At 37.4% G+C, this 14,881-nt stretch overlaps 1 protein-coding gene across 2 annotated transcripts in view; it reads right to left on the bottom strand.

The window, feature by feature from the left end:
• IL1RAPL1 (interleukin 1 receptor accessory protein like 1) overlaps positions 1-14,881 on the bottom strand; it is a 2,314,681-nt gene that overhangs the window by 870,218 nt on the left and 1,429,582 nt on the right. For both annotated transcript variants that reach the window (XM_077294673.1, XM_077294674.1), the window contains one exon: positions 5,414-5,567. In XM_077294673.1, coding sequence (XP_077150788.1) covers positions 5,414-5,567 — 154 coding nt within the window. The remainder of the gene's footprint in view (positions 1-5,413; positions 5,568-14,881) is intronic.

Below are 14,881 nucleotides of genomic sequence, written 5' to 3'. Positions count from 1 at the left end.
GTCTATATCTATCTGTCTGCCTGTCTGTGTGTGTAAACATTATTCTTCAATGGAGTATGTAAATGAAGAGGTTGGACAAGAAATGACAAGAAATGATTTTTGTTCAATAATAGATCTTTATTTAGCTTACAAAGATGCTTACAAACTGCATGAAAAAATAACGCATGAAAATCCGCATCAAAAACACATCAAATCCACATGGATTTTTACGTGCATTTTCTGTGTGCACATACCCTTAGGGTTCCCTAGCATAGTTTCAATGGTGGTTACTCGAGAAGCAAATTTATGAAACTACACAGTAGTTTAGCACATAATCTCCTGCTTCTACTGAGCACAATTGCTCCTTCTAGATTAATAACAAAAGATGATCAAGCACTGCTATAATTAATAGAGAGACCTTTCACAATAAATGTTTGAGTTTTAAAGCAATATAATCTTGAAATTAAAGTTAACTTGCAACATGAAATGATGAAAATGTATGCTGGCACTCCTGATGGAGCCAAGATGACACTATTACTTTAAGACAAGCCTTCTTTCTGGAACTGAAACGTGGCTTTGCATGTATAGTTAGTCATTCTATCTGTTGCCCTCCATTTGCTTCCTGTGGCCTCTGCTGCTCAAATCTGGATTATTTTCCTCATTCTTCCAAGATGTCCACCTCAGTGGCATGGGACAGTGAGGCCACATTCACACAATCAGTATTTGGTCAATATTTTACTTAAGTATTTGTAAGCCAGAACCAGGAGTGGGTGATAAATACAGAAGTGGTGACATGTTTCTATTATACCTTTCCTCTGTTTGTTCCTCTCCTGGTTTTGGCTTACAAATACCGAGGTAAAAAACTAACCAAAAACTTAACATGTGAATGTGGCCTGAAGGGTTAAGCCTAATCTGCTGCGGTGGCCATCGTGGAAGCAGGATAAAAGGAGCGCTGACCTCAGCAGAGGTGTCAAAGGGAGGTAAACAGAGGGCACCAACTATATATATCAGATATTTAGAATTATTTTTCAGCCCCAGTGCAGAGTGTTTTATTATGGGAAACATTGATTTCTACATGTACGATGTTGGACCTTTATGGAAAACCTTTTCTCTCATTCACCTCAGCTCATTTCTTAGATTCTTCGTCTGCAAAGTCTCATCCGTGCAACCAAATGTGATTATTTCTTTTCTGAAGCAGAAAAATCTTTACAATGATCCCTCTGTAGTGACTAAGTGACTGCTGAATCCATTCAATAGCTGAGCATTTGTAGCCATAATATGAGCAATGAATATTGCAATTAAGCATCGAGTCAAAGCAGAAAAATAATAATTCACTATATTTCCCAAATTTTACGCCCTTTTGATTTTCCTGATTACATTGACTCCATCTATTCACTGCCGCTCGTAGAGGAACATGGGTGAAATGGCCATTATGGGTATATAGCATAGCAAACAGGCATATGCAGAGGTTTTATAGCCGTCCTTGCCTAAGTGCATACATTATTTGCTGTACAATGTTACTGACAGCAAGGCTGAAATGAATCAAATAGAAATAGACTCGATCTGTTAGCGACAGCGTATTAGAAGCGAGCAGAAAATTATATATTGATGTGTGCCGCTCGGTCTAATCACTACACAATAATTAAATGTCCCCAGCCACAAAATTAATTTATTTTGTATACAAAAAAAATCACAAGGTGATACTAAAAGTGATATTTCCTAGACCATGATTGATTTCTCACATTTATTTTCCATCCCAGAGCAATTGCCTTAATCTGACAGGAGGGTATTACTTGCTATTATCAAAGGATCTTGCTTTATTAGTGTAACACTGAGAAATAAATATAACAGCCAGGCTGAATGTAAGCAGCGGCAACTTTCATTTTTCTACGCGCTTTATTTCAGTTAGTGATGGATTTGTGGAAATGCTAAAATGTTCTGTGCAGCAAATTGTGAGCTTAGGATGTATTTCAGCTTGTCATAAATAAACTGCTGTCACTGTGAAAAAAAAAAGAGTTATTTCTGCAGTGACATCTTAAAATGTTAACATAGCTGATGCTTGGATTTGTGAAGTGTAACGAAATGCATCAAGCTTACGAGAAGAATATAATGTAGGATAGGAGTAAAGTTTACCTAACTATTACTTTATTACATATTGCCTAATTGGTAACTTCTAATTTTCTTGTCTCCATATCAATTTTCTTTAGGTTTTGTACTTTACTGTATATTCTAGAACTTGTATCATTTGCCTTATTTATTTTTCATCTAGCTCTACGCATTTTCTGTAGTCTAGCCTTTGTTCTACTTTGTTTAGTTTTCTAATGGATTTGCTGAAAAATTATACATTTAGAGCACGTTTACGTCATTGTATATAGCAGGCACTGATTTTTTTTATAAGGTATGAATGCATCTTAAATACATAAAACTACATTGCAATGAGTCTAGATTAACAATAGCCTGTCATTTGTGTATGCAGCTCTTGAATACTAATAAGTCTCAGACGTTAACCCCTCTCAAGGGGTTAAATAGTTTACAACCAGGAGTGGTGATAATGCTACCGCCCTGACTGTAAACTAAAGTTTATGAACTTTTTCCCACACTGCTGGGCTCACTGAGCATGCGCAGACTCACAGCCTGACGTGAGGTGAACTCAGCAGTGTTGGAAAAAGTTCAGAAATTTTCCCATGCTACAGAGTTCATGACCGGTCAGGTGGGGAGGCTGTGCAGGCAGCTTTTTATTCATTACACAGTCGTTTACAGCCAGGCCAGTAGCATTAGCACCGCTCCCAGTTGTAAACTATTATAACCCCTTGAGATGGATTGCAGCGTGGGACTTGACTGTACAGTAGACAGGTATGGGATATTATTGCTTTTTTATTTTGGATTTTTTTTACAGTAGAGCGAGGGCTTCGCTTGGATTGAGAGTGTAATAAAGATGGAAAACCTGTGTGTTTAATTATTTCATTTAAAAACTTTATTTTTAATGTGTGTGTATTTTTTTAAAACTTTCATACTATTGGATTAATAATGGATAGGTGTCTTTTTGACACCTCTCCATTATTAACCATTCTTAATGTCACCTTACAATAGCAAGGTGACATTAACCCTTTATTACCCCATATGCCACAGCTACAGGTCAATAAGAAGAGAGAGGCTAAGTACCAGAATTGGTGCATCTTACAAATGCGCCTTTTCTGGGGTGGCTGGGTGCTGATATTTTTAGATAGGGTTTCAATATCCATGACCCCTTCTTAGGCTATGAATATCAGCCCACAGCTGTCTGCATAGCCTTTCTGGCCATTATTTACAGGAGGACCCTATGTCATTTTATTGGGGGTGCCCCTATTAGAGTAGCCAGTAAAGGCTAAATATACAGTTGCGGGCTGATATTCAAAGACTGGGAAGATCCATGGGTATTAACCCCTTCCCAGGCTACAAATATCATCCCCGGTCATTGGCTTTCCTTCTCTGGCAAAGAAAATTGTGCAGGAGCCCATGTATTTTTTTTGCTTGTAGGATGGAACTTGTAGAGCCAATAAATAGGCTTCCACATTATTTATTCATGATTTTCTGGGCTGGGATCCTTTATATGTCCATTTTGCAAGCCGGCGAGAAAATCTCACCATATGGATGTCGCAAGGATGTCACACGGATGCTAAGATGTGAGAAAATCGCATCCTCGCATTGCACATGGATGACATATGGATCACTGTTCTGGAACATTTCTGCGATATTCAGCCGTGAAAAACAGACTGATTTTTTTATACGTTATGTGTGACTCCAGCCTTACATGAACTTCCTGGTGAAGTTGGTGTTCGGTGTCCGTGCCAGAACAGTAGGTGTTCGGAACGGATGCCGAACTTTACTGGTCGGGTTCGCCCATCTCTGGTCACAAAGTCTAAACATTATGATGTGCATCGTGACCTTCCAACCTACATGCACAGAACCCTCCTGGACCCATGAAAGCCAGCTTGAGATGCTTGAAAAAAAACACTTGATGGGTGATGGTGAGTAGTGGAGTGGCTGGAAAAATAAGAGTTTTTTTTTACTTTTTGATGGCCCATCATGGTTCAGAAAAATGGCATGTAGTGGCCTACATTTTGCTGTATCCGCAGTGATGTGAATTATAAAAAAAATGCATTTTGGGAAATGTTAATTTTTGGAGGATTCAATTAGAATTCATTTATACTTGAATTTATTCTCTATCAAATCATATCTCTCACATGTCTTACAGATGAATGTACATAATATTTCAAAGAGGTTCTTGTAAAACATTAAATTATAACTATCTGGATACTCTGATCAGCTGTAACACTAAAATCAACTGCCTTATATTGTACTTATCCTTCTCATGCTGCCAAGCCAGTTTAGTCATCTGGTCATCACAATTTGGACCCTGTCAAAGTCGAACAGCTATTTATGCATGCCCATTCTTTCCATTTCAAACACATCAACTTCATACATTTCTTATTCTCTTGCTGCCTAATATAATCCACCCCTCGACAGATAATCACTTCACCTGTCAGTGCTTATTGCTGATAGGCGTATATTCAGAAATCATTTCTGCCAATATAATCAAGGGATGTATCTTCTGTGTATTTTTTTTATCTAATATAACATAGATAAAAAAGCAAAGCACAAAATAGTCACAGAACTCAAATTGCAGACTTTCCTAATTGCTGAGAATAAACATGACTAGCAATGTATAAGTAAGAAAATCCAATCTACATGATATCAGATTGCCATGTTTAATATCTGCAAAATTATTTTACTCTAGTGTGGTAACATACCAAAAGATTTGGAGAATCACAGTAACATTCTGCAGTGTCTCTAAATTTAAACTATGACCTGTTGATGATGAGACTACCAGGAATCAATTACATAAAAATATCAGATTACAATCTTGAAGTAATAAAGAAAAGGCAAAAACATTATTTTCTTATTTATCTTCACCAAGATAGAATAAAATAATAAACAAGCATATATTTTCAACAGATTAATTTTTAAATAAAGTTGGTAACATTGACGATAGAGTGAAGGCAACAATTTCATGTTTGGAAACATCTCCTAAAATCCTTCTATACTGCCTGTAAGTCTTAGAACATCTCTCACTATTGCATGTAAACTTCTAGATTGATACAGAGTCAGTTGCAGAACTGTAAAAACCCTTTTAGCAAGATTTTGAAGATTTTATGTTCTTTCAAGGATCTACATAGCATTGGAGAAATACACAAAAACAGGTATGGGTTGTCTTTTAAGCATAATAGTGCACTAGTCAATAATTGTTGTCATAAACATTGCGAGTGATATATCACCTGATATATTTGTTATTAATTTTTATCCACCAAAAAAAAAGAGTACAGATGTGAAAAAAAAGTAAAGCAATAAAATATATAAAGCTTTCATAATAAAAATGAAAATTAATTTCAATTACCTGTGACTGTTAGTTCGGTTGTTCTTCTTACTAAAAAACTTCCGTACTTCAGTTCGCAGGTATAATTTCCTATGTCATCTTCTCTTACTTCCCTGATCACTAGAGTGTCCCTTTTCATTATTATACTGGGCCTCCAGGTCTTTGCCTTGCATTCCTGATAAAATATAAAATTGTGCATTATTAGAATTGTTCTGCTCTGATATCACTTTCAGTACTTATTAGAAACTATTACATTTCAAGAAACATAAGAAACATTGCTCACTAAACAAATTGCATAAAATGAAAACTGCACTGCATTACATGCTAGATATTCATATGAAAGGCCTTACATATTATGCATAGATAGGCAGGTCCACCAGATCAGCTCCTTGTACATTGAGACGGTGCCACCTAATAGGACAACCAATTTTAAGAGTCTATAGTAGTATTTTGAGCAATATTTTGATTAACATTACAATTTGATGAGCTCACCTGATTTCTCCAACTAGCAAATAAAAGAAACAGATGATTATGTATCAATCATCTACATAATTATTAGGCAAAAATAAATCAATTGGCATAAGAGTGGGCAAGTTATGGGCAACTTGATAAAAATCTGCTACCTTCTACCAGAATGAAGAATATAAAATGAGGGTGAACATTTCAGCAAGACAATTATCCCAAACACACACAGCCAAGGAAACTCTCAAGAAAATTATGCTGCTAGGCTGGTCCAAATTACCTGACCTGAATCCCATAGAAATTTAATGGAAGGATCTAAAGCTCAGAGTTCATAGAAGGAGCCTACAAACCTTCAGGGTTTGAATGTGCTGAAACATGGACCTAAATCACACCTGAGGAATGCATATGACCAGCTTATCTATATAAAAGGTGTCTTGAAGCTTTCATCACCAACAAAGACTTTTGTACAAAGTATTTAATACATAGTAACTAGTGTTGAGCGATACCGTCCGATACTTGAAAGTATCGGTATCGAATAGTATCGGCCGATACCCGAAAAGTATCGGATATCGCCGATACCGATACCCGATACCAATACAAGTCAATGGGACACCAAGTATCCGAAGGTATCCTGTATGGTTCCCAGGGTCTGAAGGAGAGGAAACTCTCCTTCAGGCCCTGGGATCCATATTAATGTGTAAAATAAAGAATAAAAATCGGATCTCGGTATCGGAATTCCGATACCACAAATATCAGCCGATACCCGATACTTGCGGTATCGGAATGCTCAACACTAATAGTAACACAGTAACATAGTTAGCAAGGCTGAAAAAATACATTTGTCCATCCAGTTCAGCCTATATTCCATCAGAATAAATCCCCAGATCTACGTCCTTCTAAAGAACATAATTACTGTAAGATGCAATATTGTTACTCTCCAGGAAGACATCCAGCCTCTCTTGAACTCCTCGACTGAGATTGCCATCACTACCTCCTCAGGCAAGGAATTCCATATTCTCACTGCCCTAACAGTAAAGAATCCTCTTCTATGTTGGTGGAAAAACCTTCTGTTCTCCAGATGCAGAGAATGTCCCCTTGTGACTGTCACCTTCCTTGGTATAAACAGATCCTAGGAGAGATATTTGTATTGTCCCCTTAAATACTTATACACGGTTATTAGATCACCCCTCAGTCATCTTTATTCTAGACTAAATAATCCTAATTTTGCTAATCTCTCTGGGTAATGTAGTTCCCCATCCCCAATATTGTGTTGCCCTCCTTTGTACTCTCTCTAGTTCCCTTATATCCTTCCTGAGCACCGGTGCCAAAAACTGTACACAGTACTCCATGTGCGGTCTAACTAGAGATTTGTACAGAGGCAGTATAATGCTCTCATCATGTCTATCCAGATCTCTTTTAATGCACCCCATGATCCTGTTTGCCTTGGCAGCTGCTGCCTGGCTGCTCCAGGTAGGTTTATCATTAATTCCCAAGTCCTTCTCCATGTCAGATTTACCCAGTGGTTTCCCGTACAGTGTGTAATCGTGATATTGATTCCTTCTTCCCATGTGTATTACCTTACATTTATCATTGTTGAACTGCATCTGCCACCTTTCGGCCCAAGTTTCTAACTTATCCAGATTCATCTGTAGCAGAATACTATCTTCTTTTGTATTGACTGCAATACATTTCAGTAAGTGTGTTCAATACTTTTCCTGTGTCATTTCTCATTATTATACATAACTTAATTCATGGACATCTATGGTGTGATTTCTTTGTTAGAAAATTGTTGACGTGTTCATTCCTTATTTCACTTACTGTATGTGAACTAAGAGTAGGCCCCCTTCTCTACATTGCCCACTCTTACGTCAATTGATTTTTGTTCACCTAAAAAATCTGTAGATGATCGATATATATATATATATATATATATATATATATATATATATATAATTATTTGTTAGTTGGAGAAATCAGGTGAGCACATTAAATTGAAATGAAAATATTGCTCAAAATACTACTATTGACCCTTAAAATTAAATGTCCCACTAGGAGGCACTTTGTCAATGTACAAGAGCAAAGAGCTGTTCTGATGGACTCTTCTGTCTATCCATACATAACATGGAAGTCTTTTCATGTGAATAGCTGTTGCCTACATGTAAAGCATTTTTCATTTTGTTTGGGGGATCTATTACTTGCTTTAGCTTAATGGGTTGCTTTTATTAAACAAACCCATTTAAAAAAAGAGTTCTCTTTTTTGGCATAAATGAAGCAAAGCTTGGTTAAGAATGAGATTAATGTGCTCAATACTTATTCACCCTCTGTATAAGACAGAGATATAATAGATCCAAATTACTCTTAGGGTACCGTCACACAGTGCCATTTTCATCGCTACGACGGCACGATTTTCGTGACGTTGCAGCGTCGTATAAGTATCGCTCCAGCGTCGTATACTGCGGTCACACGTTGCAATACACGGCGCTGGAGCGATAATTTCATGACGTATTTGCGATGTAGAAGCCGTTGGTTACTGTGCGCACATCGTATACAACCTGTGTCACACAATGCAATCATGCCGCCACAGCGGGACACTAGACGACGAAAGAAAGTTTCAAACGATCTGCTACGACGTACGATTCTCAGCGGGGATCCGGATCGCAGTAGCGTGTCAGACACAGCGATATCGTAAATGCATCGCTGGAACGTCACGAATCGTGCCGTTGTAGCGATCAAAATTGCACTGTGTGACGGTACCCTAAGTTTGCTAAAGTGAGAAGAGGTTGTCCTCTGAGCTATTTGAGAGCAATTAATACTGTATTTACAATGATAACCCAGTGCTGCCTAGTACCTGTGTTTTAACCTGCTGTTATATTTGGCAATTATGTTAAAACTGTTTTCTAAATAAAGTTTAGTTGTTAAAATGCATCTGGTAAAGTCAAAATCAAAGAGATATTTCACATAAGTTTAAAGCGTAGCAATTTTTTTGGTAACATGAAATGAGTGTCTGTGGTTTGTTACATCCTTTTGTAATACACAGCAGGGTCATTGCTATTCTTTCAGAAATCAATGGACCAATTAATTTGCAATCAAGATTCAATTGAATAAGGAATATTTTCCACACAATCAGACTCTAAATAATGCAAATTAGGCTAAATTCTGATGTTAAATATTCTCACTAAGGTATTCAACTTTTAAATTGCCATATAGAAAAGTTCTAAAATGTGCCTTGGGTTTTCAAAATGGATGACTTGTTTATGGCGAATGAGTCATTAATGTTATTCATGTTGAAAAGGTGATGTCAGAACTGTCTGTAATTCCTTTATACGCATGACTAATAATTTCTACTTGCAACTAGCAATTCAGCATAGTAAAATTAGCATGTTCTTTTTATAAATGTTTTACATTTACAGTTGAATCCAGAAGTTTACATACACTCTATAAAAAGACATGTAAGCATGGTTTTCTCAATATATGACATTAAATCAGAATAAACCTTTCCAATTTTAGGTCAACTACGATTACCATAATTATTAACAATTGCCAAATGCCAGAATAATGAGAGAGAGAATGTTTTAAGGCATTTTATTACTTACTGCAAAGTCAAAAGTTTGCATACACTAAGATTACTATGCCTTTACAATTCTGGACTTCCCATATGATGATGTCATGTGTTAGGAAGCTTTTTTGGCAACATCCAAGTAAATTAGAGACACACCAAAGGAAGGATTTTAATGCACACCTGAAACACACTGCTTCTTTGTGTAGCATCATGGGAAAGTCTCAAGAATTCAGCCAATATATCAGGAAGAGAATTGTGGACTTGCCCATGTCTGGCTCATCCTTGGGTGCAATTTCAAGATACCTGAAGGTGCCTCATTCATCTGATATGTCCTGTAGTCTGATGAAACTAAAATTGAACTTTTTGAGCATAATGACCATAGTTACATTTGGAGGAAAAAGGGAGATGCTAGGGAGACTAAGAACACCATCCCAACTGTGAAACATGGGGGTGGAAGTAACATGTTGTGGGGTTCTTTTGCTGCAGGAGGGACTAGTACATTCACAAAATAAACGGAATCATGAGAAAAGAACATTATGTGGCAATACTGAAGCAACATCTCAAGACATCAGCCAGGGAGTTAAAGCTTGGGTAGAAATGGTTATTTCAAATGGACACCACACCAGTGATCGTGAGAACACACAGGTAACTTATTGTTCCTCTGTCCATATTATTACATCTCACTCTGTTCTAGATGTACTCCACAGTTCTTTTGCATCTTTTGCTCATACTCATTTGCTCTAGTGATTCATTGTAATCACAGCTATTTGTTGATTGGCTTTGCAATTTCTATTCTTTAATTACTTGCTTTTCTTGACATGTCACATAACTGCTCTGTTATATATCATTTGTGCCCAAGTGTTGATTCAAACCTTGTGGTATTTCTTTTCACTGTATATAATCTAACTACTTTTGTCCAGTTTTTAACTTGCACACTTTGATACTCATATGACTGCTCCACCATTTCAGTCATACTAATATTGTGAGTCATTTTCTGTCACACTTACATTGTGAGTAAATTATCTTGTGGTTATCTTGTGTTATTTTTGTGAACAATCCAGCTATTTATATTTATATTGATATATTTAGATATGGCCTCTCTATCATACCTAGCGTTTTGATTTTTAATTCCTTTCCGACATTGGGAGTAATAGTACGCCCATGTTGGGCTCCCTCCCTTTGATGTGGGCTCCGGCGGTGAGCCCATATCTTTTCCGGCACAACTCAGCTGTTTTGAACAGCTGACATGTGCCCAGAACAGCCACGGATTGGACTTGTGGCTATTAACCTGTTAAATGCCACTGTGAAAAGCTGACAGCAGCAGGTAACATGTATTTCCGGCAATCGCGACGGAAATATGCCCATCATTGACCCTCGTCACGTGATTGCGGGTCACTGATGGGTTGGCATAACAACCAAAGGTCTCCTGGAGACCTCTATTGTTGTCATTGCCAGGTTGCTATGAGCGCCGCCCGGTGGTCAGCGCTCATAGCAAGTGAGGAATTCAGCTACATGCAGGCGATCTGATCATCGCCTGCATGTAGCAGAGCTGATCGGCTTATGTCAGCATTTAGTCTCCCATGGAGACTATTGAAGCAAGCCAAAAGTGAAAAAAAGTTTTTAAAAATATAAAAAATATAAAAGTTCAAATCACCCCCCTTTCACTCCATTCAAAATAAAACAGCAAAAAAAACCTCAAACATACACATATTTGGAATCACCGCTTTCAGAATCACCTGATCTATCAATAAAAAAAATTAACTGGTGTAGCGAAAAAAAAGTAAAAATGCCAGAATTATGCTTTTTTGGTTGCCTTGACATTGCATTAAAATGCAATAATGGGCGATCAAAAGATCGTATCAGCACCAAAATAGTATAAATAAACATTTCAGCTCTGCAAGCAAAAAATAAGCCCTCACCCAACCCAAGATCACAAAAAATGGAGACGCTATGGGTATCAGAATATGGAGCAATTTAATTTTTAACTCGGTATGGAATTTTTTTTCACCACTTAGATAAAAAAAGACCCTAGACATGTTTGGTGTCTATGAACTCATATTGACCTTAAGAATCATAATGGCAGGTCAGTTTTAGCATTAAGTGAATCTAGCAAAAAAGTCAAACAAAAAACAAGTATGGGAATGCACTTTTTTGCAATTTCACCACATTTTGAATTTTTTACAGGACACAATATGTTAAAACCAATGGTGTCATTCAAAGCACAACTCATCTCGCAAAAAACAAGCCCTCACATGACCATATTGATGGAAAAATAAAAAAGTTATTGCTGTTGAAAGAACACAATAACCGAAGAAAATAATGGATGGCACTCACCAATGCGGTTTTCACTTGCTTTATTAGACGCTGTGAGGCGCTCAGGCATGGGAGACATGTGCAAGGTACGCTAAACAGCTGTAGTCTGTACCTTGCAGATGTCTCCTGTGCCTGAGCCGCACAGTGTCTAATAAAGCAAGTAAAAACCATATTGGTGAGTGCCATCCATTATTTTCTTTGGTTATTGTGAATTTCCTGCATGTTTTTTTCCATATGGATTGAGCACCTACAGTGGTGTTTTTGGAGGCTATAGGGCATTCATGATTTAGTGTGGTTAACCTCATTTCATCACTTTTAGGTAAAGGTGACGCAGTGGTGCCAAACACCCTTCTGCTGTTGGCTTATTTTGCATGCTTTTTGGGCTGTTGGAAGAATAATAGCAAAAAACAAAAACGCAAAACCAAAAATACCTCCAGTCATGAAGGGGTTAATATATTTTATTATTCTATATAATCATGTTTTATTGTTTGTGCGGGCACCTGTTTTGCATGTAGTGCTATGTCTTACTACCCTCACTAATAAAGGTATTTTAGCCTTAATTCTATTGTCCCAATTTTTTTTTTTACCATAGGTTCGGTTGTTTCTCACTTTTGGTCTTCATACAGTTAATGGAATATTCTAAATAAAAAATAATAATCAAAAATTGTATACTTGCACTTGTTTTGCAATTTCAATGCACCTGGAATCTTATTTCCCACTTTCCAGCGCATGACATGATAAAATGAATGATGTAATTCAAAACAATAGTTCGTCTCACAAAAAAATCCTTCGTACGGCTATATTGACAGAAAAATAAAAAGTTATTGTTCTTGGAAAAAAGTGGAGGAAAAAACAAAAACAAAATAACTGAAAATTGCAGGGTCGTAAAGGGGTTAAAATAGATATGCAATAAGTAAAATGTGTGCAACTGTGTAATTTTTCTTTAATAATGTCTTCATTTTTAGGATGATAGATATTTTTGTTTTAAATTCTATCCCCCTAATTAAAAATTGCTTAGCCCCAAAATACCAGATCGCCACATAGTTACTGTACATCCTCAAAAAGTATTTTGTTGCAACAGCTGTCAGTTTTTCTGTGGTATCAATGCAACTAGTAAAGCAGTTGCAAATCCTTTTTTCATTATTTGAATTGGTATATTAATACTTTTTAATTTTCAGTATACCTCTGTCATCAAAAATGTAACTATAAGTTGTATAACCCTCAATGGCTATGTTGCAAAGAAATCATACTTAGGCTCCAGACCAGAAAAAGCGACCACAGCTAGTTGTGGGGTGTGCATTGTACAGGTAAAAAGTGGTAAAATGTATGCATATATTCAAATTATAAAATGTGACATGTCTTTAAAAGATTAAACAATAGCAAAACTTTGGCCATGTGGCTTTACAAAATAGGATGGAAGACAAAAAACTAAGCACGGTCAAGGCCAAAAGTTTGAGACTGACTTGAAATTTAGCTTTCTCAAAGTATGCTGCATCAGTATTTGTAGATCTCTTAGTCGGATATTTCTATGATTGATAAAATACATTGTTAATCATTTTATAATCTTTTGAACTTTTGTAAATACTCAATATTTACAGTGTTGACCCTTATTTTTCAAGATAGAAATCTGCCCTGGCAGCTGAATGTCCACTTAATGGACCAAATACTGACTGAAGACAGCCTATTCTTACCTAATTAGACCAAGGTTTATCACAATTTCTGTGTTTTTGTTTGTCCACAAGTTTTCCAAGGATTAACTACAGGTTCTCAATGGAATTAAAATCTGAGGAGTTTCCTGGCCAAGCACACAACATTTTATATATTTTTTCATTCAGCCACTTGGTTATCACTTCTGCCTTGTGACATGGTTCTCCATCCTTCTGGAAAAAGCTTTCTTCATCACCAGACTGCTCCTGGATTGCTAAGAGAAGTTGCTCTTGGAGCATGGCTATATACCATTTTTTATTCATAGCAGTTTTCTTAGTCAAAACTGTGTGTGAGCCTACTGCCTAAAAAACAACCCCACAGTACTCATGGTAGCACTAATCTTTTGTTCTGGACAATCATTCTTTCCGATGTCTGAAGCAGTCTTATGGGGGCTTCATCAGAGTAAATAACTTTATAGGAAGTAGAGGGCATAATCTGCAGAGGATGGAGTACAATAATTTTCTCTAATGAACTTTGAATTATTTGAGATTTCTGAAAGAACAATTCAAGGAGAAAAGATGAGCTCTACCATATGTCCGTTCCCTATCTAGCGATTAAATCTTTGGATTAGTATTCACAGACTGAGACTAGCACTACTATTTTTTAATCTTCTTGAGTAGGGTTGAGCAACTTTTATTTTTATAGGATCGGGTCGGGTTTCACGAAACCCGACTTTCTCAAAAGTCGGGTCGAGCGAAATCGGCCGATCCTATAAAAAAGTCAGGGTCAGGGTCGGCCGAAACACGAAACCCAATGCAGTGCAATGGGATACTATGGTTCTCAGGGTCTGAAGGAGAGGAAACTCTCCTTCAGGCCCTGGTATCCATATTAATGTGTAAAATAAAGAATTAAAATAAAAAATATTGATATACTCACCCGTCCGGAGGCCCCTGGACATCACCGCTGGTAACCGGCAGCCTTCTTTGCTTAAAATGAGCGCGTTCAGGGCCTTCCATGATGTCACGGCTTCTGATTGGTCGCGTGCCGCTCATGTGACCGCCACGCGACCAATCACAAGCCGTGACGTATTTCTCAGGTCCTAAATTCCTCATTCTAGGAATTTAGGACCTGAAAATTATGTCACGGCTTGTGATTGGTCGCGTGGCGTTCACATGGGCGGCCGCGACCAATCACAAGCCGTGACATCATCTAAGGCCCTGAACGCGCTCATTCTGAGGAAGGAAGGCTGCCGGAAAGAAGCCGAGGGTGAGTATATTCCTATTAGGTATATACTCACCCTCGGACGCGCCCTGCTTCTTTCCGGCAGCCTTCTTTCTTAAGAATGAGCACGTGAAGGGCCTTAGATGACGTCACGGCTGAGTATATCAATATTTTTTATTTTAATTCTTTATTTTACACTTAAATGTGGATTCCGATACTGATTTCCGATATCGCAAACATATCGGAACTCGGTATCGGAATTCCGATACCAGATTCAGAAGATCACC

Source organism: Ranitomeya variabilis, chromosome 3 (genome assembly GCF_051348905.1).
Source record: "Ranitomeya variabilis isolate aRanVar5 chromosome 3, aRanVar5.hap1, whole genome shotgun sequence".
NCBI lineage: Eukaryota > Metazoa > Chordata > Amphibia > Anura > Dendrobatidae > Ranitomeya > Ranitomeya variabilis.
This window is presented reverse-complemented; position numbering and strand designations above follow the sequence as displayed.